Raw genomic sequence first — 27,332 nt, 5'->3', positions numbered from 1 at the left:
ATGTCGGCGGCGGGCGGTGGTCCCTGCGGGCCGGGCGCGGCCGGGCCGGCCCCGGGTGGCGGCGGCGTGTCCATGTTCCGTTGGCTGGAGGTGCTGGAGAAGGAGTTCGACAAGGCGTTCGTGGACGTGGACCTGCTGCTGGGCGAGATCGACCCCGACCAGGCCGACATCACGTACGAGGGGCGGCAGAAGATGACGAGCCTGAGCTCGTGTTTCGCGCAGCTGTGCCACAAGGCTCAGACCGTGTCCCAGATCAACCACAAGCTGGAGGTGAGCGGGATGCGGGGCCGGGGCGCATCCCCGGGGGTGCCCGGGGAGGGGACCGAGCCGTGCCCCAGAGCAGCGAGAGCCCGACCGGGTTTCTTCCTTCCCCTTCCCTGCGAGCGACTGGGGAGGATGAACCAGGCCCCGTGCTTTAGGATTCGGGCCTGGCCGTGACGATCCTCCCTCTGGGTTTGGTTGTTCCAGCGCGGGCATGGAGCAGTGCGTGCCAAAGGAGTTCTCTTGGATGTGGAAAACAGGAGTCTTGAGCAACAGATGCTGCTAACTCGTCTTCTGTTGGCATTGAGTCCCTGGTGAGCCGAGATGAGAGGACACAGTCTCAAGCTGTGCCAGGCAACGTTTGGGCTGGACATTAGGAAGAATTTCTTCGCGGGAAGGGCTGATTAGACCTTGGAATCGGCTGCCCCGGGGAGATGGTGGAGTCATCATCCCTGGGGATGTTTAAGGAAAGACTGGACGTGGCACTTTATTGCCATGGTCTAGTTGACAGAGTGGTGTTCGGTCATAGCTTGGACTCAGTCTAGAGATCCTAGTGGATTCTGTGAATTTGGAAAGCCTTTTTTAAAAAAGGGACAAAGACAAGATCGAGGTGCTTAAAGCTTAGTCTCAGTAGTCAAAATGAGGACATTATTCCTCCTTACAAGTAAAGAAAACATAAAAATGGATTGGGGATGGACTTTGACAGGTCCTTTTGTCCCTTCACACTACAAAGCAGATCAAACAGCTCTCTGCCAAGCTTAGTGACTGAAGATATTAGCAAAGGTCACACGTTCTGTCAGAAGAATAGTAACTGTCCTTCCTGTTGGAAAGTTTTCTTCCTGCCTGATCCAGAGTTTCAGTCAGGGGGGGAAGAAAGAAGCACCAGACAGAGCCAAGCTGTCTGGTGCTGATGCTGCTGAGAGGCAGGGTCCTTTGGCTTGTGCAAGAACTGCAGTGCTCTGGAAGGAGATTCTCGGAAACTTTGTGGTCATTTTATATCTGTCCGACCTAAGCATCTTTGGTTTAGTAAGTGTTGTCATTTGTCTTGACCTTAACAGGCAGGAATATGAACTGCCTGCTTGTCTTTCAGTAACTTATTAGAAGGCTGTTGATGTTTCTTCCTCAGTTACCTTTTCCCTGGGCTAAAACCCTCTAGTTTCTTCAGTATCTGTTGGAGGCCATACTTTTTAAAGCTTTGTTTATTGTTTTGCTAGCTTGTAAGTATATAGGAGTAAGGGGGGAAATTCTGAGAAACCATGAAGATACGTGCTTTGTAAGAGCTTCAATAGACAGAATTCCATTCTTTCATTTTTTTGTGTCACACTTGTTATAATAAAGGAATTCTAGAGTCTTCAAGCAGTCTTCTGAAGTTATGCCTTTCAGTAGGAGGTAAAGTAAGTAGATTGGCTTTGATTTTACTCAGGTTTCTTTTTGGTATGAAGACATTGTAATGGGAAAGAGGCTTAGAATATTTCAGAGTAGAGCAAAGAATTGGTTAAACTAGGATTTTTTTTAATCACATTCTTTATTTCAGCAGAATGCTTACTGTGGTGATGTTTATGTTCTTTGTGTTTATGTTGCATATATATACACTATCAACCTATCCTGTAGGCTTAATTGTGTAAGTGTAGTAAAATAAGATTTGTGAGTAGATAGATAATCAGTGTTTATTGCATATTATGCGGGGATGGTGGGTTTTGTGTACAGACCTGTAAACCAGGTGAGTTTTCAGGATATTTTAAGAGAATGGATTGGTGCTTGGTAAATATTTCTTTGAAAGGTTGTTTCAAGCTTAAATGTTTTTAAAAGAAATTATATAACTCAGATCCTGAAAGATTTTGTATCTTTAAGAAATTATCAGGGGCACCTAAGGAACTGAAGATCTATACCTAAATCGCATATGAGTTGAAGAGCAAAGGAGTACAGTTGTTAATAATTAGCATAATTATTGTGTATATCTATGTCTATGAGGTAATTGTTTGATAAAAATGATACTGCTAGTCTAGAGTGAATGCTTTTGAAGTGAATAAAAAGTCTTTTATTTTGTGGAATATTTTTATTACTAGGGGTAATATCAGGCCTTATATATCAGGAGTTTTTTTTCTTTCAAGTAGACCTTTAGAAGATTTTAGTATTGCCTTGAAGGTTGCTAATTTTAGGACTTCATGTTTATTGAAGTCATAAACTTGAAATGAAAGCTGCCATTTAAAATCTCCAAAAGATGGAGCTGCTCTGTTTAAAGTGAGTGTCTTGTCTTTTCATGTGCACAGATGTCTAGCGGAAAGCCACAGTGTCCAGCATGAAGGGTACAGTGACGTATTCTGAAAGAAATCACTAACATTAATACTAGAGCTTAGGGTGTGATCAGTGTTTTTTTTTTTTTTAATAATGCAAGCTACTGTATTTAATGTAAGTTTTAAGATTTTGGTCATTTCTTAGTGACCCACAAGTGTAGTTTTATACTACTTGTACTTTTTATACAAAGCTTTCATCACATTCGTAAAAATGTCATCAGTAAGAGTTTACTTAGGTACAAACACTTATTCAAGCCAATAAGATCCATCTTCAGAAATACGCCTCTGTTTGAATTAAAATAATACTTTGACTGAAGCTAAGTTTGATTAAACTTACTCTTGCAGCTGCATTTGCCTGATCTTGTCTTACTGAATGACTGATACTATTTCATAAAGAAAAATAACAAAAAATTATGAATATTGTTATATTGTTTGTGGATTCCATTTCCTTGACCAAAATTGTTGGGTCTTATTGTAATATTACAGGCAAGAATAAAGAAATGCAGTTCAGGCTCTAATTTATCCACTTTATCAGCTTAATATGCATCCTCTGGTTCGTACAGTTGGTTTTAAGAGGCACAGCTTAGTTTGGTGGATGAAAGCTCCTGCCGTAGGACTTTTCAAAAAAGTTTTTGCCATCTTGGTGTACACCTACTGCTAGAGAGTTGAATCCAGATAAAATACTCTATGAGGGATGTTCCTGAATAGTGAAAGATGTGTTCCAGGAAGATGGTAGTTTCCAAAGAGGCAGCCATATGTTGGCAATTCAGGGGTAAGTTATTTTTAGCAGGAGCCTGAAGGTATGGCAGATGCACAGGGGATGTATGCAAATAAATTTACTGGTGCATTAGGTTGGTGAAAGTTCATAAACATACTACTGTGCTAATAACATTTGCAGTCTTAAATTAAACTAGTGGTATGACAGGGAAGGAGGACTTGTTTTCATGATTTTCCTCCTGGTCACAGTAGGACAAAGTTGAATTAAGTAGCTTATCAAAGCTTAAAAAAGTGTTAGGCAATAGAAGCCACTGTCTTTTCTGAGATCAGCTTCACTTCACTATGAAAAAATAGCAAAGTGTATCTTGATGGAGGACAGTCAGGGCCTCAGGCTTTTAGAACAAAAGGAGATGACAGCCATTTTAAAGGAGATTTTTTGTGGTGCTCTGTCTCTTGGAAAGCCATATAAATCAGCAGATGCAGGCTGGGAGTCAGTGTGTGAGATTTCAGTAGGTATTTAATTGAGAAGCAGTTAATAGGCTTTTGTTTTTCCTGTTTGACTGTGACTTGACTATGGCATTGTCCATTTCAAAAAGTTCTGTGTAGTGCAGTACTGTAGAAATAAAGTTAGTAGGTCAATGTGCCAGTGAAGACTGAGCTTGACTTTAAATCTGGCACTTTGCCAATCTGATTCTGCAATTTTAAATGAACAAGCTAGAAAGGAATGTCTGATGGAGCACACCCTGTATCTTGGCAGTTGTGTTAAGACAATATACATGCTGAAGTTAAAGAAAATATATATGTCTAAGAAGTTAATTGCCTATTTAGTTTTATGTCTGTGATTAACTTGGAATCAGCAGGTTTAGAGGAACATATTTCTATAAGCTGAATTCTTCTGTAAATAACTCCTTGCTGTTTCAGCTAAAGCATATGTAGAATAATGTAGGTAATATATATGTGTAATAATGGCCAGTCTTCGCGAGCGAAGATTTGGGAAAGGTCATTGACCCTTCGAGCCTGCGCAGTGGATTTTTTAGGTGAGACACAGCGTGCGCTGAACTGAGCCCACCCTTTAATCCTGAGGTTCATCTGCCGGGGCCGAGCAAGCTTGGACAGTGGCAGTGAGGGTCTCAGAACGTAGGTTTGTTTAGAGTGACCTTCTCTTAGATGGATTGCCTCACAGGGCTAACGAGCTCCATCTGCCCGGGGGGCTGGGAATCGAACCCGGGTCTGCCCGGGGGGCTGGGAATCGAACCCGGGTCGCAGCGGTGAGAGTCCTGCACCCTAACCACTAGACCACCAGAGGCCCCTATATATATGTGTATATATATAAAAATTATATATAAACCCTCCCAATGGCAAACTGAAAAAGCTAAATGTAGGTGGCTTTGTGTGTGTGATGACTTTTCATACAGTGTGTGAGTCTGGCTTATGGAGCACACTGCAGAGTTGTAGTCCTGCTTTGTTGTTTGATAGTACTTCTTAAACCAAGGTAGGACCTTTCACCTTCTTAGGAAGGTCTGTTTGGATTTTTTTCACCCTCTCCCCTTTATCTTGCACTGAGAAACTCACTTGTTGAAGACCAAGATATTTCTTTGCCCCAGATGAAATATATATATAAAACTGGGAGCATAGTTGCAAGAACTTGTTTAATTTTTTTCACATTTCATTAATATTTCTAGTATTTAGGGAGGTGTTATTTTATTGATTGTACTTTTGACTCTTAGTACTTTTTCTCTTTTGGATAGAAATCTGTTGGTACTGGACAGAGTGTGGTTTTTTGAAAAAACATTTGAATGATATTTGATCCAGCTTATTTTATATCCGAAAATGTGAACAGTTTTCACGTATTCAGGAAGTGGAAATACGGATTTATGTGCATTTTCCAGTTGGCTTATATGCTAAATTGTCATTAGTTTGATACATATAACTTTTATCAGAATAATTAAGCCCTTTTAAAGAGGTCACCTCTACTTAATTCATATTTTCCTGTATCAGAAGCCCTGGAATTCTATGGAAGTTGAACTAGCTTACTTCATTTTCAGTCTGCATATAGAAAGGGTTTTCCTTTTCTCTGTCTCATTTGTTGGGAGTTGCCAAAAAGAAATTGAGAGGGAACCAGCATTGTAGTTTATATTTCATAGTTTTATTTCCTGAATTACATTGCATAGGTAGTATGGCTTTCAAAATAATGGCAATAACAAAACCATCAACATGGTTTCTAAGAACAGATTTGTGTCTTCTTAATAAGCAATCAGAAGCATGGGCAACCTGACAAAAAAAGTCTTTGTGAGGCTGTCAGAAATTTGTCACTGGCAGTGAAGTGTACAAGTAGTGATTAAAAAAAAAAATAATTTGTGCTTCTGTAAGTAGGTGTAAACAGAATGAAACAGTCAAATACAAAGTAAAACAGTAGCAAGAAACAGTACCTAAAGCGAAGTGAAAATGGTAAGAGATTGCTGCAGTAACAGGTATTTTAATGATAGAGCTGAAAAAGGTCAGTGACTGGTGTATAAATGTTGGTTGATGTATCCATTTTTGTAAATGGAAACCAAATTCTTAAGATGCTTTACATGTAGTATTATGATTATCTTTTAATTGTTGGGAGGAAAAGTGTGCAAACAATTATGTGTCCAGAACTAATCTTCAGCAGAGAAGATAAAAAAGGAGGAATGTTGTTTTGCATCCTTTTAATTTGCTGACCGGTCTTTTGAATGTTTTGTCAGGACCAGAATAGAATCTAAGAAACAGAGAGGTTAATTTGTCTCATGTGCTTTGTAATCTGTATGAGACATAATAAAAGTGGATTAAATTCATTTACAGTTCATTTGCATCCTCAATATCGTACACTGCATTTTTACCAAGACTACTTACATAGCTACACTACTGTAACTGTAGTGTTTATTTAGGGAATCAGTAATCATCAATTTTGTCATTCATGTTCTTATTAGCCACACGATAAAGACCATTTTATTAAATTTAAAGCTTTAGCTAAAAATTTAAGTCATGTGTCCTTTTTGGGATCATAACAAAAATGCAATAAAAACTTTTAATATAATTTAAAAATTTGTCAGTATAGTCTTTTCAAATAATTTCTTGAAACATTGGCATCATTGACAAGTGGTAAGCATTATGTTAAAACTGGGGGGGATTTATCATCAAAAATTATGGCTCCTAAGTGAATCGTCTATTCAGAAACATTTTGGACAGTGGTGTCACATTGTTTAGTTTTGCAAGGAGCACAGTGAGATTTATAGGGCTCTGATCTGTTTCATGGTTTCTTATTCAAAACAGTCCATTAAACTTAATAGGGATGTGTGAGAAATTGCAGCAAATGTTGCTTAGCGGACAGGAAGAACCAAATAGTCAAGACTGAGGAAGGGTAGAGTGTTCTTGTCTTTTGGAGAGCTGTAGACAAAGTGGTGAAGTGATGCTGGTGAGATAATGGAGACAGTCCTTTTTTGTAGCAGTTAGAGAAACATAACATTAAGAGCTTCAGCTGCTTCCCATCAGGGGGCTGATGCAAAGTTAAGAGTTCCCCCTGAAAACTTGGTAGTAGGTGGGTTGTGTGGTTCTTAACTGTGCACGACAGGCTCTGTTCTTGTTGAACCAATGCCACTTGGGTGTCTGTGAGTGTGTTTAGGCCTCAGGCTGTAAGAGCTGCAGCTGTCACATCCTGAAAAATTGTTTTCTGTCCTGCATTTGTCTAATGTTATGGGAACACTTAGGAATAATGATTTTGTTGTTTGTAAAGCATAATTAGGGATTTTTTTTAATTTAAATGACATTTCTGTCTTTAAAAAAATGCCCCCAGAATGAAATGTTAGGCAAATATGCTAGTGTCATATCTTGATATTTATATTGCTTTTTTGTGCATATATGGGGGCATAAGCATTGTAGTATGCTCTGTTGTGTTTCATGATCCCAGATCCTGCAGCCTCTATATCAGAAAGTTAATAGTCCTGATCAGGAGTCAATGTTGAAATGTATAAACATGCATGTTGGTAAACGTTTTGGAGTCAAGTGTAGATTACATGAGGACGTTCTTCTGAAGAAGTAAAACCACCTCATATACTTGATTGGTCTGTGAATTTTGATTTGATCCCTTGGCAAGATTGATAGGGATCTGTCCTGTAAAATTAGCTATTAAAAATATGTGTATATATAGTGGAGGTGTTTTATTAGTAACAGAATCAAGGGAGCTTGGAAATCTTGTGCCCTGCTGATTTGTGGGGAGTGATTTGTCCTAATGGAAGTGTTGAGCACTTTCTCAAGTCACTAAAACCTTCTGATTCAGGCACTCCCCGTTCTCTCCCGTGATCTGCGAGTTTCCACGTCACAGCATCCTTTGCCTTTTCATCTACCTATGTTTTTTGGTTAGTTGGCTGGACACAGAGAGCAGCTCAGTCTCAAGATCAGAACTGTACTTGTGCTGCCCAGACACTGGGCTGTTGCCTCCTGTCTCTGGGTGGATTAAACAAATTAGCTGAAGATCTGATGCGTCCCACTTTTTCTTCTGTGAGGGCACTAGTCCCTCACTCTTTACTACTAGCAGCTGTTTTGTGCAAAACTTGTATGTTGTAGGAACTTTAATCATACACACCTTTACCTCTTTAACAGCTTGGTTTGAATCTTGAAAATTAATTCAGTTCAAGAGGGAAGGAAGGCAAAATAGGGAGAAATGTAGACATAGAGATAAAATGATGTCACTAGACTGTCTTGTTTAGGTAAATAAGAAATTCTGAAATTAAGTACTGGCATTGAGAGATTATATGGTGGGAAAAATAATCTTTTACTTTAGAAAGACAGTTTTCAGACCTTTATGAGTTTAGAAGGCTTGATATGAGAATGAATTAGGTGGACTCTAAAGGCCTGAAATTAAACGAAAACTTTAAAGGCATTTGATGAGTGTTTGGCTTATGACTTTTAGTCACTGGAGGCTGGTAATATGATGGATAATTTTGTATGTGTCTGGCTTTTCTTTGCTGAAAAATGAGTTTTCTAATACATGGATTATGCTTAGTCTTTTTTTGAGCTAGAAATTCATATACCAAAAAATGCATTCGTTACACTTTGAGGGATTTCAGGTCTTCCTCTCATTTTTAATTGGTGTGGTGAATAGTGCCACTGTATTGCTATTCAGGCCTATGGCCCACCTTTCCAATTCAGTTTGGCTGTATTTTGAATTCTCTTCTCTGGGAAATGGATAAGTCATAGGTAGATTTTGTATCTATTAGCTCAAAGAAAACTCTTGTCCATACTGCAGAAATTCTTGCAGTGATAGCTCAGAAAATGAAAAAGCTTTCCCCAAAAACACTGTCATTATTTTATCTAATGATGCCATCTCTCAGTTTGCCTCTCACCCCTTGCAACTGGTTTCCCTTCCAGTAGTGAGAGTTTGTTTCCTGTTGACATGACCTGTTAGTCACCATCATCCCACTCTCTTAGGTTTACTCTGTTTCTGTGCTCCCTCTGATGCTTTAGATCTGAAGAGGTTGTGATATTGCTGTATCTTAGTGCCTCATTCAAGCAGTGATGGGTATGAGCAGTGGTAAGCTGTGGTTTTAGCTGCCATCTGTCTGCTTCCTGTTGTGCACTTCTACACACAGATAGCTCTGCATTTGTGCTTCTCTTTATCTTACATTTTTTCTTCATTTCCTTCACATATTTACATTGTGAATTGTTCAGGACAAGGTCACATTTTTAATCTTTTCAATGTATAAAGTTATTATATGATCTTTGAGTGTATCTCTGAGATCTTACAGAAATAAATAATTTTGGTTAGTTTTTCTAATGCTCACTTTTCTATGAAAAGTATACAGGTGACTAAATGAGTATTTTTTCTGAGAGTTCAGACCATGATATGAAAAAATTATATGATATGGTATAAACTAATGGGAAATACAAAATACTTGGTAAATGACAAAGTATGCCCCAAAACTGAGTAAATATTTAGTTAGGCTTTCAAAACTCTTTTTCTGGTATCATCTGTATGTTAGATTGTTTGGAAGATAAATACTGAGTTGTACCTTTTGGTGAATTTGACTAAGATCTTCAGTTTACTCAAATATAGACTTTCGTGTGGAATTTAGAAATAGCTTGTGCGATAATTTGAAGCAGTAGCTCTTTCTGAAATACCCTGTGTTTACTAGTACTTTGTGGAGGAGAAGGAAAACCAGGCTTTTCTTCCTGCACCACAGACAGATCAGATCACTCTTAAAGGTTAGTTTGTTGTGTTTTTTTTTTATTCCGAACAGTGAGGAGAAAAAAGGTAAGAAACCAAGAAGCATGTCTTGTGTACTTGACAGTGTATGGACTAGGGACAATAAGTACAAAGAATTAACAGTAATGTGTTTAATAATTATTGATAAATTAGGGAACAATCTTGAATGGGGTACTTAGGGAATAAGTGATGTCAGTAATGCTGTTCTTTTTTTGCTTAATGTTTTCCATGCTGACTCGTTTACATAACTTCTCTGAGTTCTCACTTAGCAGGCAGTGCTTAACTGAAGCATTTTTCAGAGCACTTCAGGAAAAGTTGTCCATGACAAGAGAGGTGGGGAAAGTGGAGAATTGAAACGAGCCTGACTTCCTTTAATAACTAAGAAACTTGCTTATTTTCTAGTTGACTTCAGTAAGTTTTGGTTTTGCTGTAAGGTCCAGACCAGCACTTCCTATTGCCATTGGCACCGAATTCCAGTTACAGATCTTGGTCAGAGAAAAGTATCCGTGACTTCAGTGAGTCACAGACAAATGAGCATATCTCAAAAGGCATTGACTTTGCCAACATATGTTAGAATAAAAGGAAAAAAAGAGCTGTGCAAATTCTGTCTCTCATGTCCTGTGTCCTTGATTCATCTAGGTCTAGGTGTAGGTTTTCATGATTAAATCCTAGTTCCATGAACCACAGTCCTGTTGTGCTATTAGCTGTGTGTTGGCTGGGGCATAGACACAAATGAGTTAGCAGGTGTAACCTTGCAGTATGGTACTTGCTAATGAGTGATAAGTACTAATCTGCACAGTTGGATACTGCCCAGAAGAGTTCCATTTTTGGCTGAATCAGCAAGTTACAGTTAAAGGGATGTTATGAAAGTAAACACACTACCTTCTCTTCACCCTCTGCCCCTTATTGTTCCCCAAGGAAAGTTTGTGTTCTCTATTTGTTGTTTGATGGCTTTTCCTGAACGCTCTTGACCCTGAAGCTCAATGGTCTCCTGTGATTGGGTGTTTGTTACTTCTGCCCACAGCTGACTTCTCTGCAAATTCTAGAGCAGTTGCAGGTGACCATCAATATACGTGACATTTCTCTTCGACAGTCTTGTTGGAGAATACATCCAAAAAAGCTGCCAGTGAAGGATTAGTACAGTTGCTTGTGCAACATTAATTTATCCTTGTGTTTATACAAATTGAAATATTAAAATTGTATTATTTGGGACCATCTTTTTCTGTAGAACCCTTGCCTCCTGCAGTGTATGATGCTCTAGGAAGGAATGGCCTTACTGATGGTTCTTGTTCGTGCTTGTCATTTCCTCTGCTGTCTCTGCCCCCTGTCTGGTTTTTACTGAGTAGCTTCCAAAATTGAATATAGAGCTGTTGAATTTCCAGCAGTCTTTCCATATGTTTCCTTTATAACAAATTGAGGGAATTTGGGTAAAAAATAGTGCTAGTAAGAGTAAAATAAAGGGAAATTAAATGAGCTGGCCGAGCAGAGAATGACGAGACTTCTGTGAAATAATATAAAGATTTGTCAACCTTCACAGAAGTGATCACAGGATTTGAAACCAGCTTTGCTGTGTTTGCATTTTGGAATGTCTCCTGTGTCTGCATCTGTACCTGGGGATAGATTTGTGACTTTTCATAATGTGTAAACAGATTATTTCCATGATGTATGCTCATACTGTTTCTCATTTTGCTCTCTTTATTTTCTTCTCTTTATTTATTAAGGCTTTCCAGTACCTGAAGGGAGCCTACAAGAAAGATGGAGAGAGACTTTACAAGAGCATGTAGTAACAGGACAGGGGTGAATGGTTTCAAACTGAGAGACAGTAGGTTTAGATTAGATATTAGGAAGAATTTCTTTCCTGTGAGGGTGGTGGGACACTGGAACAGGTTACCCAGAGAAGTTGTAGATGCCCCATCCCTTAAAGTGTTTAAAGCCAGGTTGGATGGAGCTCTGAGCAGTTGGTCTAGTGCGAGGTGTCCTTGTCCATGGCAGGCTGGTTGGAACTAGATGATCTGTACAATCCCTTTCAAACCAGGCCATTTTATGATAAAAACAGCAGGACATGAATTTAAACCATAGGTCATATACAGAGTACAATTTTTATTTTTTATTATGAGTTTGACAGTCTTTTTGTGATACTTTTGGAGCATCATTCATGCCACAAAACTGGTAGCTGTCATTGGTCTTTGTAATTTGCAGAGGGAAATAAATTTATTTCTTTTTTCCCTCACCAGAACTCTGTTTTGTCTGCCATTCTCTACTGAGTGAGGCTGGACATATTAAACTGCTCTAATTTATCTGTTCTGCCACTTTGCCCTTCTGCAAGTATTTTGAATTAGAACAGACGAGAGAGTGTGTTTACATGTATAAAAAAAGCAATAAAAGTCAGTATGTGAGCTGTAAGTACCTGTTAGAAAGGAGGAAGACATTAGTGGTCTTTTTTTTTTTTTTTTTGAGTAGAAGTGATATGTACCTTATGTAATAATAACAAAATACTCTTATTCAGAAAGTATGACTGGGACAAACTGTGCCTTCATTATTAAAGTCTTTGTTGTCTGCTCTGTACCATATCATCACCTTTTATGCCAGTGATATTTTCTTTTGCTACATTAGTTCAGGTGTGTGTCTGCTTTTGTTGGAGGGTAGATAATCCACAGCAGAGAAACTGTAACCATGGCTGGTCACTGGGGAATACAGTGCAGTTTTTTAAGTAACCTATTTCTCTGAAACTGTTTGGCTGTGTGATATTTAGAGTATCATCTTTCTGTAGAAGGCAGTTTCTGCTTTGGAGTTCTATAAGGGTTTACAAATTTTTCAAGGTTTTTTGTCATTCTGGCAGTTGGAAGGTGGAAATGCATGCAGCTCCATTCCTTGGCAAAAAGTAAATGCTAGCCTGGTCTGTTGAGGCTCCACCTAAACGTGGGAAGGGAGATGTTTCTGTTGGCAGCAGCAAACTGGAGGTTGGCTTGACCCATCTCATCAAATTGCACTTTAATTTAGGTGCTCTGAATCACCTCTGGAAAAGCCTACTTATGTCTGAATTACTCTGGAAGCTTAAGGAGGCTGTCCCTTTAAATTATGTACCTAATGTTAGACCCAGTAAGTACTCCCTACTGAGTCAAATCCTTCCTGCTTTTTTTTCATTAACTGATACAGACATTTTATAGCAGTGATTTATGTAGTTGAATGGGGTGAGCATTGCAACTTGCAACTTGATATTCATCGTGAATTTGAACATTAGTATAATGTTGTTATAGTACCCTGCTTTAATATGAGAGGGCTTTTTTTTAGAGTTAGTGGCTTTTCCTTTTTGCTCTTCAGTTCCAAATTTTTTGGTAGCAAAAATATGCTCTGGGAATTTAGCTAAAAATCCCCTGAAATCGTATTCGGGAGTGGGGTTTTTTGTAAATAGTAGCTTTAAATCTTATATATATATCTTGTCTTATAAAATGCTACTTGAACTTAAGGATAAAAGCAACTTGGTAAACTTGTTCTTTTATTCCAGATATAAACCCTACATGAAAACTGGTTTTAAAATGTCTCGAAACCACTTTTTCAAGAGTTACTAATTATTTTTTGTTTTCTACATGTCCATTCTAGGGGCATGCTAATTTGTGGCTTCTGGTTTACCCACCTAATTTGCTGTTTCAGTTAAGCTGTTGATAATAGACCACTTACTTGTAAATAAGATTATTTGATTTCAGCATTGCATAAATAAATGTCATTTTGCTTTGATCAATATCTTTCAGTAAGATTTAATAATATTACAGTTTAAAATTGTGTTTACGTTGGTACGGTTGTACACCCTACATAGGTTTAATGCCATTTCCCTGTTTTGGAGTGGACATCAGCATCACACGCCATTGTCTGCATGAGGAAGAACTCAGCTGTTATTGCTTTTGGCAGTAGGGCCGTTTGATGCTGCTTTTGTGGGTAAATTCATTTTGTGGCAGTTGGGGAGAAAATTCTGCAAATGATCCAGTGCTTAGGTTGGGCTACAGGGGAAGAGCGTGTGCTCTTAGCTGTATACACCATGTATAACATGCATGTACCAACAAATGATGTGTTATGTATCATAGTTCTGGTGACTCTGTTTAATCATTGCTCATTACTATGATGGATTATATCTTCACAGGCACAGTTAGTTGATCTGAAGTCTGAACTGACAGAAACGCAGGCGGAGAAAGCAGTGTTGGAAAAGGAAGTGCATGATCAGCTTTTGCAACTCCATGCTGTTCAGCTTCAGCTACATGCCAAGACTGGTCAGAATGTTGATTCTGGGGCTATTAAGGCAAAACTGGTGAGTGTGGTGACTTAAATCCAGGATTATATTATTCTTTTCCCTCTCTTGACTGAATTTTTTCACTGGAAGATGTTAATAAACTGATTACAGATTTTCACGTTGAAAATATTAACTTTTTCTTTTTTAAGTAATATTTATGGTTGGTTGTTAGCAACCATGAAAAACAACATAAATAATGTCAGAATAAAGAATTAGAATTAAAGAAGTTGTTTTTACATAGTGGTTTTTTAAAGTAAAATAAGAAAATATTTTGGTGATTTATAGAGCTTTTCTGGAGACTGAAGTTGCCAAAGATAATAGTTTCCAATAAACAGACACAACCAAATTTTCACAGATTTTGCAAAAGCCTAAAGTGAGATAAGTTAACTGTTTTTATTGTAATAACAGTCTGATAAGAGTAAGAATGGGATTGGTTTGCCATGCAGAAAGAGAGAGAGAGTAGATGGCATCACAGTCCTCTCTCTGTGGTCATTCCTTCTCTTCAAGAGTGCTGTGAATGCAGGGATGGTGCAGTTACTACATGCAGCAGACTGTTGTAAAAGAACTCAGTAAACCACTGATAATTTTGTACAATATGTTTTTTAGAAACTCAGTCCTTTTGCGAAGCACACCAAAAGTTAACAATAATTAATCTGCGCAATTAGTTGGCATTGACTGGTAGCCAGAGCCTAGTCTGCCTTGTTACTACCACAGCACAAATTCAGGCTCTAACACTAAGACTTTGTAAATTAGAAGAGTAACGTAGTGTTGTAGAGATATGTTTTCTAACTGTTGGCACGAATCCAAGTCTATCTCTGACTGTTTCTAAAATTGCTTCACAGTTGGGTTGCAAATACCTAGTCACAGATATGTGGAATATTAGATACTTCTGCTATTTTGTCCTGTTAATTAATGTATAGTAAAACACAGTAATAGACTATAAGGCTTAAAGGATGTCTAGGCTAATCACTGAATAACAGCAGTAACCCAAATTCTTCTATTTCAGATCCAAAAGCTGTAACTGAATCTTCTTAGGGCTACACGCTTGTATATTCAGTATAAGAATAACATTTTCTGGATTGTCTGTACATAATTTATTCTGTACTGATTTATAGCTTAAGTATGATGAAGTTTATTTAGAGCTGTTAATAATTCTTATGGGTTTGTAAATAAGCATTAGTTAAATAAATTGTAAATAAGCATTTTGTAAGTGTTAGGCTACAGGTTTACATGTAGTAAATTTTTTAAGTCAACACATCACTGTGAGTAAATTTTATTAGTTAGACTTAACTTCTGAGTGACATGGAGAGTAATACTTTTAACCTTTTTGTTTCTCTTTACCTTGTTATAAACAATTTCCAAAGATATATTAAATCTCCATGCTATTGACAGCAGTTTTCTTCCCACAGGTGACAATAAATACATTTTACTCTACATAGTTTCAGATTTTATCTGTGCTGAAGTTGAATTTTGTTAACAGCTTAGACTGATGTTCTCTCCTTAATTTCCCTTAGTTTTTCCTTTTTATAAATATCAGAACTAGTCTTTAGAGTTTGCTTTACTTTACCTTTAGGGAATCCATAGTTATGGACAGAAGCTCAACTTTAAACTCTTCAAGATAAAGCAAGCTGTAAAGTTCTGTGAAGGTAGAACAAGCAAAACTGAGGCTGCTGAAATGAGAATAAAATGGGAATTGTGATATTTGGGTAAATAAAAACTGTTGTACTGACCTTCTGGCAGTCAGAAAGCCTCTGAGGGCAAAGAAGGACTGTGTCAACAGAATATGTAATGGGGAAATAAAGTTCTGTACTAGTTGACTTCCTGCTTTCTTTGAGAGACAGACACTCTTCTTTTGTATGTAGACTCTTAGCATAAATGTATACGCTGTAACCTATAAATTTGTACCTAGTGGTGAACTAAGACATTTCAAAATGTTTATATTGCTAAGCAGTTGATAACATTATGTAGTCTAGGCTGAATCCTTTTTTAGGAGTGGTGAATCTCACTCCAATCACAATAACACTTTCTTTGTAAAAATATGCAATTGCCTAGTTGAATTTTTTTCTTGAGTTTTGCAGTTGATATACCTTTTCTGATACTTCTTGCTGTCCTTTGTGTCCCTCTTGTAACACATGTTTTGTTGTTCTTCTGAAAGGAAAAAATCTGTTATCTGCGTAACAGATGTTATAGTGCAGAATGGTTTTTTGTGATACCTTCATGTGTATTGCATTACCTCACTATTCTATATAGAGATACTTGGTATTTTAGGAGAAAATATTGGTTTTAATGCTACAATAAGACTAAGCTTTTGATAACTTCTACTGCAAAATACCAAAATTGTTGCTAAATACAATTGTAGCAGAGTGCTTGTGCTTTATACCTTGCAATAAAATTTACAGTCTGCTGGTGAATGTCTTTTGGAGTAAATAACTTATGTTGTTGCATTTTCTTGATGTTTCTGTTGCCTTTTTCTCTAATTATGAAACTCTTTTCTTGTGTCTTAAGTCTGTCCTTTCTGTGGATGAAATGGTAAGTATGCTGATTGCCAATTTTTCTTTATGTTTAAGCAGTGCTTTTGTTTTGTGCAACAACTTATATGTTTGTTGGCCTCAGAAACTGGCAAAACAGATCTGGCTTGTTCTTTCTTCCTAACAGTTGGCAAGATGCTGTGTAAAGAATTTCCTTTGCATTTTAAATTTCTTTTCTAGATGTGGTGCCCTCTTTCCTAAGTCTGTATATGTTTTATTTATTATTGCTACAGCTAATTTGAGGTGATATCTGGAAGCTTGACGTTGTGAAAGATTGTCCTGGCAGTATCTCAAAAAATGTGTTATACAATTTCTAAAGCATAAACACTGTACACATCTGTGAGTGTAATCTGAAGTATTTTGCATGTTGTATGTAGAAAAATCTTGTCAACTTTTCCTTTTTTTCCCCTTTTCTCTATTCTTTTTATGGGCCTGATTTAATATGATGTACTGTCTTGTGTAACAGCCAAAAGCATATAAACACGACAATACATAAATAAGAAGACAAAGTGAAGCAAAGGTGACTTTTATCTTTCGGTTGTTCTCAGTGATAGACTTGAGAGGTTTTTAAAAAGTGTTTCCACTTTTATTATCTTATATACTTCATTATCATTACTCAGTATTTGCTTTTTGAAAAGCCATGGGATAGCTGGTAACTGTAAGCTTTGATCTTCAACCTTGCAGTTGCATTTTTGGTTTAGTTTTTTTTTATATTACCAACAGAAAATATGTTTTCTATTTTCAGAACCTGTGCCATACTATCAACACTAGAAAACATGAAATTCTGTAACTTCTTTGATTTCTTGAAACATTTTTGGGACTTTTGTCACATCTCCTGACATTCAAAATGAGATGTGTTCTTTCAGTACATCGTCAGAGATTCCGTATTGCAAACCTTTTGATTTTTTTTATTTTTTTTTTTTAAATTCGTGTGGTGATCAGTTGGAGACAGTCCAGAAAAGAATGGCTTCTGGGTGTGAAGCCATTTCCACCTCAGTCATAGAACACTAGTGTAGTAATGGGGAAAATAGCAAGAAAATACTTCTATGGGATTGCACTGTTACTTGTATTTTAGGTCTAACATTTAAAATGCATGACTAAAAGTGATTCTACTTAGAAATGTAACATTGGCTTTCTGTTTGAATTTAATTTAAATAACAAACCAAATTCAGAGAAAATCAATGGAAAATTTCAGTCCTGATGAGAGTGTGTAAGCTGGATACTTTGTATAAATACAGTAAAATGTGCTGCATGAAATTTGCTAGTGTTATCAAATATCTTGGATTGCTTCAACAATTCAATTTTCTGAAGCAGGTTGGAATATGTCTGTCTTAAATTCTAGTCTTTATCTTTTTATATTTGTCAAATAAAAGACATTCTAAAAATCAGTATGTGTAGGAACAGGGAGCCTATCCTGTTTAGAACACCTTGGTGTGATATTGGCAATATGTACATAGTGAACAGGGGCACTGTACCTGTATGTGGACTTTGCAGCTACTGTAAAACAGGTGTTATATTTGAACTGTGACCCTTCTCACTGCCAGGGTGTGTGGCAGAGACAACACAGCATGGTGGCACTCTTGAATTCTTGTAATTGCCCTTTGGCTACTGGCAGTAGCTGTGAATTAAAGCCCAAGACCAAAATAATAGTAGAAAGAATTGGTATAATCTTCGGAACTCCTATTCTTGAAAGGTAGATTAGTGAAAATTCTTGGCTTAGGAGGGATCCTGCGGTTCAGAAAGAGATTTGCTGAAGAGAGTCATTCTCACAAGACAAGACCCAACTCAAAGACCAGAGACCATAAGTGGCTTTGTGTGACGTTTTCTAATGTGCATATGGGAATGACAGGAAGTGAAATGCAAGTTTCAAGCAGTCTTTGTGCTGCTCCTACTGAGCACTGTGCTAGGCTAACACGTACATAGGTGTTCTCTATTCATCTGTCTAACCTGATACAAGTATTTAACAGCTGAGGGAGATAGTAGAGTCCATCAAATTCAGAGTTGACTTTCTGGCAAATAGCTATAAATGCTTACATGTATCTATTGTGAAAATAACTCTCTGGGAGGACCAACCTTGCATAATTTCTCAAATGTGGTAATATTGACTATATTAGTGGTTTATATCCAGGCTTGGAACAGTGAATATCATATTCACAATTTGACGACAGATTTGTCTTGCCAGTTCTGTAAAATTTTGTATCTGTCCTGTTGCTTCTTTAGTAGCACTTCCTGGTTTTATTTGCTTAACAATGTAATTGATACAAGCACAGAGAAGAGTTTTTTTGGGTACTCTGAATGTCTTCAAAAATGCGTTATGGTGAAATTAGTTTTTATTGTTGTTTGAGTTGTCAGCCATTTTTTAAAGGAAACAGTATTAGACCCTGTGTCTCTTCCATTTTCCTGTTTCCTATTTGCGGTGAGGGGGTTTCCTCTCCTTGTAAAAGCAATTCAGAGCAAGATATGAAGATACAAGTAATCAAACGTGCTCTCCTTAAAGTAGATTTTGTACATTAGCAGTCTGAGCATACTAATTCCTTTTGCTCCAGTGCCCTAGGTATCAGAAAAGGTAATAACTATGCCGTTTCTGTACATTTGGGATGGAGCACTGTGGGACTAATTTATGTTTCCATAATTCCTTTTTCAGAGGGCAGGGCTTAAAGTGTGATTTTAGTGTGGGTTTTGTTTTTGTTTAGTTTGTTTTGGTTTTTTTAAACAAAACTATTTTGCACTAATTTTACTTTAAGTTTGTCAGGGTGGGCATCTTTATGTGTAGAATCTCTGGCATTATTTATGTGGTCTTCAGACTCTAATTTGGAAATGTCGCTGGCTGGACATTTCTCAGTTGTTTGCATGAAAACAGTTGTCATTTTAAGGACACATGGCGTTATTAAACGTTTCCTTGACGTAATCATCATCATCATCATCATCAAATAGTTAAAGAATGTGGTCAAATTGAAATATAAAGTGACTTTATAGATACTCTTTAATTTTAAAAATAGTATTCTTTACCTTTGAATCTTCCATTTGCAAGACAGTAAAAAGTAAGGATGATATTTAGTGTACTTAAATTTTGCCAGCTTTTTATAGGATAGTATGCAAACCACTAGCTGTAGTGCCAGTCCATGCTTTCTTTTTTTTTTTTTTACTGCATGCATGTCTTGTACGCGGGAGAATAATTTCAGCTTGTGTATGCAGAAACAGTAAGTGCTCTTTCATTATTAACTTGGATAAAGGCTTTTCAACATATTTTTCCTTTTTTTTTCTGTTTTTGCTGTTGTAAAGGAGAGAGAACTTGAAGCTAACAAGAAAGAAAAAGTGAAAGAAGCTCAGCTGGAAGCTGAGGTGAAGTTGCTGAGGAAGGAGAATGAAGCCCTTCGTAGACACATAGCAGTGCTTCAGGCTGAGGTTTATGGAGCAAGACTAGCAGCCAAGTATTTAGATAAGGAGCTAGCTGGAAGGTATGTGAAGTCAATCGGCGTCCCTTAGCATGAGATGTTCTTTGTTGCTGTTTTCTTCCTTTGCATCCCCAGAGGCAGGTTCAAAGTTAAGACTGAGTAAGAAAAGTCTCATATTTCCAGTTAATTGAACAAAAGGTAGAAATAAAATCCCCACAGTTCTTGCAGTAGTTGCTGCGTGACTATGTGCTGTAGCCACGTGAAGTGTATGAGTCGTACAATGCATTGATTTTTTGGTTGTAATACAGCATCTTGTTTTACTCTCTTTGTCACTCTGTAGGGTCCAGCAGATTCAGTTACTGGGCCGAGATATGAAAGGACCCGCTCATGACAAACTGTGGAATCAGCTTGAAGCAGAAATACACCTTCACCGTCACAAAACTGTTATTAGAGCGTGTCGAGGTCGGAATGATCTAAAACGACCAATGCAAGCACCACCAGGTCATGTAAGTTGAAAAGATAAGCCATTCCTCCAGGATTTCCACCATTTGTGGGAAACAGACACGAGTTACTTCATCTTTGTGATTGTTTTCACTTTAATATTGTGTTCTTTCAAATGTCACTTGTAAATGCATAATTCTTCTGTATGCTGAGGGACAGTTCCATGCTGAATAGCGTGTCCCTATAGATGACAGGAAAGATGATACAATTCCTTTGACTTACCTGGGAACACCCAGTCCTTCTGAAAACTGAACCTCTGCTATGTGTGTTTATAAATATAAATTTAACGGCATAATTTTGTAACCTCGGTTTCGAAATGTGGAGTAACTTACTTACAAAAAACAAGAATAACATTTTTAGGATTAGATTGAACTGAAGTAAATTTAAATTTTTTTTTTAAAGACCACATAAATTGACACTGTAAAATAATTGTTTGTTGGTTTGTTTTGTTTTTTTCCTCATAAAGGTACTTTTTAAAACTAAACCTTTAAACAGCATTTCACTGTGGGTATCTTAGAACTCACCCAATGTGGCACATGTCCTGTTAATCACCCCAGTGTTCAGTGCATAAACCCAAACGTTTTCAGGAAAGTGCTTTACTTTGATCTGTTCTGAATACCTTAGTTGGTCAGGTGGGTCTTACTTCTTATGTTCCTGATTGCATACAAAATACTGGCGGACAAATATGTGTGTGATTTTAAGAGTGTGCATAATGCTGTCAGTGACTTAACAAAAGCAAAAACCAATACTTTGATTTATTTAGTCTGGCATTTAGTTTTGTGTTCAATGGCTTTTGGTTTGGTATATTTTTATTACAATAAAAATAAACTTGAGCAAGCAACCTCTTCATTGGCACTGTATTACCTCTTCTGTCATTTGCTTAGTTATAAGTTGAGTTTACATCATGTAACATTTTAGTAGTGATCGGCATTTCTTCATGTAGTCCCTTTATATTTTTAGTATGTGGGTGATTTCCTTCTTTTGAAGTCAAGTTCTGTGTTGTGCATCATTCAGCACTAAAATAATTTAAATAATTACTCTCATCAGGGGTGCATGATGGAGAATCTTTTCTGATTTCATACTGTTTCTGTAATGGGGCACTGTAAGTTGTCCTGCCTGGAGCTAGCCTAAAACTCTGTTGCTCATCCAGTGCCTGTATATAATTTAAAAAAACCAAAATGCTGAAACGCATCAGTTTTTGGTTCACACATTCATGCTTGTGCTATGTTTGTTTTTTATCAAACTAGGATCCTGATGCCTTAAAGAAGAGTCAAGGTGTTGGTCCAATCAGAAAAGTTTTGCTAGTTAAAGAAGACCATGAAGGCTTAGGAATTTCAATCACAGTAAATATTTGCGTTTATTTTCTATGACACCGAAGTCCTACTTCTGTAAAATATGTGGATCAGTAAATGTATTGTTAGAACATATGAAAAAAACATACAAAAATCCATAGCTATGGTCATAGAACTTGAAGACACATTTTGATAGATTAGAAAATAGATAATTGCTACTTTATGTCAAACTTATGATTTTGAGGTTTAAGGTATAGACACTTGCCAGTGGTGAATTTCAGGTGTGGTAAATGTGTAGAAGAGCAGAGGCAATCTGAGACTTGACTACCAGACCTTAGCTGTTGTGATTATAACCTTTTTTTTCTAAGTATCTGTGTTGGCATCTCATACCTAAAAAAAACTGTATAAACTTTTTACAACAAATTTTAAAAATTTCGACTGTTATACTTGTATTCTAAATATGAATACTGTTTCTTACAAGTCAATATGGTGCCTGATAGGCTTTTTTTAATGAAGTTTTCAGCTTTTCATCAGCTTGTATATGATTTTATAGTGTTATTATTATTCAAAATTGCCTCCTTTGACTCTCTGAGTACATATTTGAAATATTCCATTCTGTTGTGGGGAGAAGAATTAAAGGAAGCATTGCATGTGTTCTTCTTAAAGATTCTTTTTGTCTGAAGAATGATTTCTAATTTTCTAAAATAGAAGTTGAAATAAGCACTTTAGGAGCAATTACCTGCATGTTGATTTTATGTTAAAGGGCATCTCAGTTTATTAAAATATACTTTTTTTTCTCTTAAATAGGGTGGGAAGGAGCATGGTGTTCCAATACTGATCTCCGAAATCCATCCTGGGCAACCTGCTGATCGATGTGGAGGACTGCATGTTGGTGATGCTATTCTGGCAGTAAATGGAGTTAATCTAAGAGATGCCAAACATAAAGAAGCTGTAACTATTCTTTCCCAACAGGTCAGTTAGGACCTGTTATCCATAGGCACGTTTAGGTGCTTCTTGTGTTCTGCCTGTTGAATTAGTTTGAATTTTTATGTTTACTGTTAAGCACAGTGTAATGCTAAGCTGCAGTGATTCCTGAGGCTGTGTCACCTTACATTTAATCCTTTTACGTCTTGCAGTTTAAGGAGGAAAAATGCTGGGCCAGTACTGGTTCAGTTAAACGCATGTATTGGCTAATTCAGTTAGGCTGATGGAAATCAGTTTGTCACATTGCCCCACAGAAATAATTCTTTAGTGACATACACTTCAGTCTTTTATGACTGAACAGCTCCAGCCAAACAGTGTTTCTTTGTGGTCTAGAATCTTCTTCCTGCCTCTTTCAGACAGTTAACAGGTCTGTTTAATTTAGCAAGCGGCTTCCTCATTAGAAGTCACTGTTTGAAATATATTAGAATATATCTAAGAAATTCAGGTAATTTTGTAAAAAAAAATACATCTTAGCTATAGAGCTGTACTATTTTAGTCAGTAAAAGCTTAATTCAGATAGGTGTCCAAAATACTCAACACAATTGCAAGTGTGTTTACAATAGTAAAATGTAATTACCTAGCTCATCTTGGTAATCCTATTAGGTAGCTGTGCAGTAGTAATTAAATTTGTAATTTTCATTGCATTTCAGAGAGGTGAAATTGAATTTGAAGTAGTGTATGTTGCTCCAGAAGTTGATTCGGATGATGAAAATGTGGAATATGAGGATGAGAGTGGACACCGTTATCGTTTATACCTTGATGAATTGGAGGAAGGTGCAAATTCAAGTTCTAATAGGAAAGATGCAAATGTGGATGTCAAACCTTCACAAGGTAAACCTTCTAAAATGTGTTACATGCAGTTTAATTCTCAATATGCAAACCAATTTAGGGAAAACACTGGTTTTATATTCATTGTGAAATTAATCTACTGTTAATTCAATTAACCTACTCATAGACCGTCAGCTCTTCTGGTTGGTCCTTCACTCTTTGGCCTGATTTAGTTAGATACACCTGAATTAACTGAATTAATTTATGGATTTTTTTCATGGTCATTTTTTTCCAAAGGTTGAAATTCAAACTTATTCCTATCTTTTCCTGCCTCTGGTCTGGGAGTAGTTAATGCCCAGTAACACATAATGTTTTGGCTTCATCAGATACAATTGTTAAGTTAGAGAGGTAAAGAAACAGTTCCCGTTTTCCTGACATACTACATTCTGCTAAAAAACTGTTAGCTTTGAGTAGCCATTTAAACACGCTTTCTAGTTTCTGAAATAAGGATCACTGATTTGTCCTTCCCAATATTGCTTCACTTCCTTAAATAAACTTTCTTTTTATCTTGCAGTGTTTGATAAGAAGCCAAGTATTGATGGACATGAGAATGGAGACCTGGGGAATTCAGTTGAAGGTTCATTAGAAGACACTGCACCCAAATTAGCCCATTCTGCTGAGTCTTTATCCTAAAAACAATCAATCAAACAAAAAAAATCAACTGGACAAATCCCATCTTTGGGAGCAATTGATAATCAATATTGACTGCTTAAAGTTGCATATACTAGAGTAGGTTGTAAAAGGATGATTAAATGTCAAGAGAACTGTATTACTGTTGCCTGGAAAAAAGGCGGTTACCTCAGGGCTTCATTGTGAGCAATTCTAAATGTGGAAAACTGTCTTTTGCGTGACACACAGTAGTTACCTAACACATGGCATGTGAAATGGATTTCTTTTAATAATAAAAGAGTAATCCACCAAAGTGTGGGATTTCTAAAATTAATAACCTCAATATACTCCACTTTTAGTCTCATTGATGTCCCTAAGGAAGTAGAATAGTATGTGGCCAGCTTCATTTTGACCCTTTGATGTTGTAAAGGAACAACTGATGTTAAGTTTGGTGCTTAGACCGTAGAAGGATGAGGGGGGCAGACCAGAGCTTTTATTTGAGCAAAGACTATCAAAACCCAAATAGGCAGTGGGTTACTGGCTAATCATGATCTTTCAGCCCATGATAATTTTATGAGTGAGATTTTTGGAATTGTTGTTTTAATTTAAATTCACCACCATATTACAGGGTTCTAAAGGTGAAATTAGTTTAAAAATTACTCACAATTGTGTGGGCCCTTTGGTATTTTTTTTCTGAGCATCGTCAATGTAGTGTTTGGTTTTGAATGGATATGGTTACTGCTAATGGAGTTGGTCATTATTAGCTTTGCCTTATGAAATGCTCAGTGCTTTTGATGGGTACTGAACATATTAATTCCACATTAAAACAATCCTTAAAGAAGTGGAAGTTGAGTGCACAGTACTTTACAGAAGGTGCTCAGAATGATACTGTGTCTGGCCCTATCCGTGTCCTATTAACTTAAAATTGTCTTACTGTTGAAACAAAATGTTACTGCCTTTGTGAGAGCGGCGTATCTTAAAATTGTTTTTGATTGGTGTACATCTAAAGGCCCATGACAGGGCTGCAGACAGCAAAGTTGAGGACAGTGTCTTGACCGGTTTCTCATACTCCATTTGTAGATCTGTTGGTGAAGTGCAGAACACTCCACAAACACTCATCGCACTTATTATTTCAGGATGCGGTGCTGTGTTTCCCGCCCATTTCTCTGTGGGCTGTTGAACTGTAATGTGAAAAGATTTTGTACATTGAAAGAGGAACTAACGTGAAAAGACATCTTTGCAAGTGTTACTGTGTAGGATGTACATACATAAGAAAAAACTCAAAGGCCTTTAGAGTAACATCAACTAATCTTATGTTCTAAATTGTGATGTAGAACACAGTTACTTTGTCTCTCCTAGGAGCACTATATATATATATATGTTTATAGAAAAAGCCTAAAAATGTATATACTTTATTAAAAGATTTTGCTATTTATAAATCCCTTAACTTCGCTATTTACACCATAGTTTTGTGTGTGTATACGTGCGCGCATCAGTTCCACTTACTCAGTGGAATAACATTATTTGGTTCATTTTTTATAATAGTCTTTGTCATACAGCATACTGTTGAAGGTTTTTAAAATAGTCAAGGCTGTACAGTTTTCACTGAACAGAAACTAGTATTTAAAAATAAAGTTGTGTGAAGAAGAAACAGGTCCCCAGGCATGTTTCTTTTTCTGAAGCTTCAAAAACTTGAGGACATGTTGGCTGTGTGTTAGCAGATGAATCCACTGCCAGAACTTTGCATTCAGATTTGTGTTTTTCCCACAGCTACTCAAGCAGAGTGCATTCTGAAACTGTATGTAGCCTGGAACACTCAATGTCCTCTCTGTCAGGAGGGATAGTTCAAAGCTAAGTAGTGGTCATTTTGTCCTTGAAAATCATGGCTTTATTAAATCTTGCTGCAATTCTTAGAAATTAGGCTTGTCCAACCAGTCGTGTAACTTTTTAAAAAGGCAGTAAGTTTGCCTGTACAGTTTCCCTTTATTTGAGGGAAAAGTGAAATTTTTAATTTATTTGTTTTCCTTACTTCTTGGCACACCTGTTTTCTGTTTAATGCATTTGACCAGTTTTAACCTGAAGTGGGGGAATGTTTCTAGAGTTATTTTCCTAACATTTCTTGTCCACCAGTTTTACATGATGTTGTATTCTCTTCTTCATCTGCTAGACCCTTTACTCTGCTCTTACCTTGTCTGTTTTTGACTATATATGAGAACTAAAGGAACATGACTAGGAGTAGATGAATCAGGTAGCAATAAATTATCATCAGATTTCCTTCCTGACAGTTTTTATAATTTTGTTTAGAAAGTCTTGAATGGGAGGATTTTGCTCAGACACTACAGTCTGTCTCCATGTACTCTGTACTTCCTACCAGCTGATTTAACATGCTGGTTTATTTGTAATCATACTGAGATGCTTAGAGATTAATATTTAAACTGAGAAAAGTTTTGCAAGTTGAGATTTCCAGATTCAGTAGACAAATATGTGTTCTTCCCTTTGTCAGTAACTGGAAGACTCAGTCCTGCTGATTCCCAGGGGTTGAATGAGTTAGACTTGGAAGAATTCCTGAGGGAAGTCAGTGTTCAGACGTCATTTTTATTTTTTAAAGTGTAAAATGGTTTACTTGTGTGTGCATATATATTTTTACTTAAAAAAATAAAATAATATTCTAAAGATAATTTTGCAATTCTTTTTTTTTAGTAGATAATTCTTTGCCTATTAAAATTTTCAGTGAGACAATTGTGTTCTAAGCTAAAGGTGGACAGTGTTGGCATCTGGGACCATTGTTAATTAAAAGCATGTAAGATAAGGAAAATGCTTTATGGCAATAAATTTAAGTCTGATCAAAGGCTGTATGTAGTATTTCCTTTGTAGAAGTGCGTTCTTGGCAGTGAAGATGGTTTGTATCTGTCTCACTGTATTTTAATCCACAGTTGTATCAGACAAAATTAAGGTATTTATTGTATTTGTCCAAACTTAATTACATCATCGGTTACTCTCATTTCTGTAGCAGGTACAACATTTTGCAAAAAATGTGTACATCTCGTTGAGCTGAATATAATATATTTTTATTAGCCTGCAAATAAATATACTCTTCTGCATTGCAGTGATTTCTGCACCTAATTCAGACTTGTATTTAATTTTCTTCTTTTTTATATATAAAAAACACCCAACTTTGTATGTGATATTTTTCTGTTAAACATGTAGTTCTCACCTGGCCTAAAAACTAATATGGGGCAAACCAAAACTGCGTAATTTTGACTCTACTCCAGTCTTGACCAGCAATGGTTAATAGCAAATTACATTTTTTGAAAGATAGTTATAGGATATGTTTATAATTTCATTGACATAAATTTTCTGCCGAATGTTCTTCAGTTAAAAAAAAAAAAAAAAAAAGAAATATTTGCAGTGTCTGGCT

The 27,332-nt window shown here is 36.8% G+C and overlaps 1 protein-coding gene across 3 annotated transcripts; it reads left to right on the top strand.

The window, feature by feature from the left end:
* On the top strand, positions 1-27,332 carry GOPC (golgi associated PDZ and coiled-coil motif containing). 3 transcript variants are annotated; one of them, XM_017829786.1, is made up of 9 exons: positions 1-270; positions 13,631-13,795; positions 16,283-16,306; positions 19,588-19,763; positions 20,041-20,206; positions 21,449-21,544; positions 22,301-22,465; positions 23,128-23,308; positions 23,820-27,332. In XM_017829786.1, the coding sequence occupies exons 1-9, from the start codon at positions 1-3 to the stop codon at positions 23,936-23,938; spliced, it is 1,362 nt and encodes a 453-aa protein (XP_017685275.1). In that variant the 3' UTR covers positions 23,939-27,332. The 3 variants fall into 3 exon arrangements, with proteins under 3 accessions (XP_017685275.1, XP_017685283.1, XP_017685288.1); XM_017829794.1 differs by lacking the exon at positions 16,283-16,306; XM_017829799.1 differs by lacking the exon at positions 21,449-21,544.

This window comes from Lepidothrix coronata, unplaced genomic scaffold, assembly GCF_001604755.1.
Source record: "Lepidothrix coronata isolate B3197 unplaced genomic scaffold, Lepidothrix_coronata-1.0 Scaffold5, whole genome shotgun sequence".
Taxonomy (NCBI): domain Eukaryota; kingdom Metazoa; phylum Chordata; class Aves; order Passeriformes; family Pipridae; genus Lepidothrix; species Lepidothrix coronata.
This window is presented reverse-complemented; position numbering and strand designations above follow the sequence as displayed.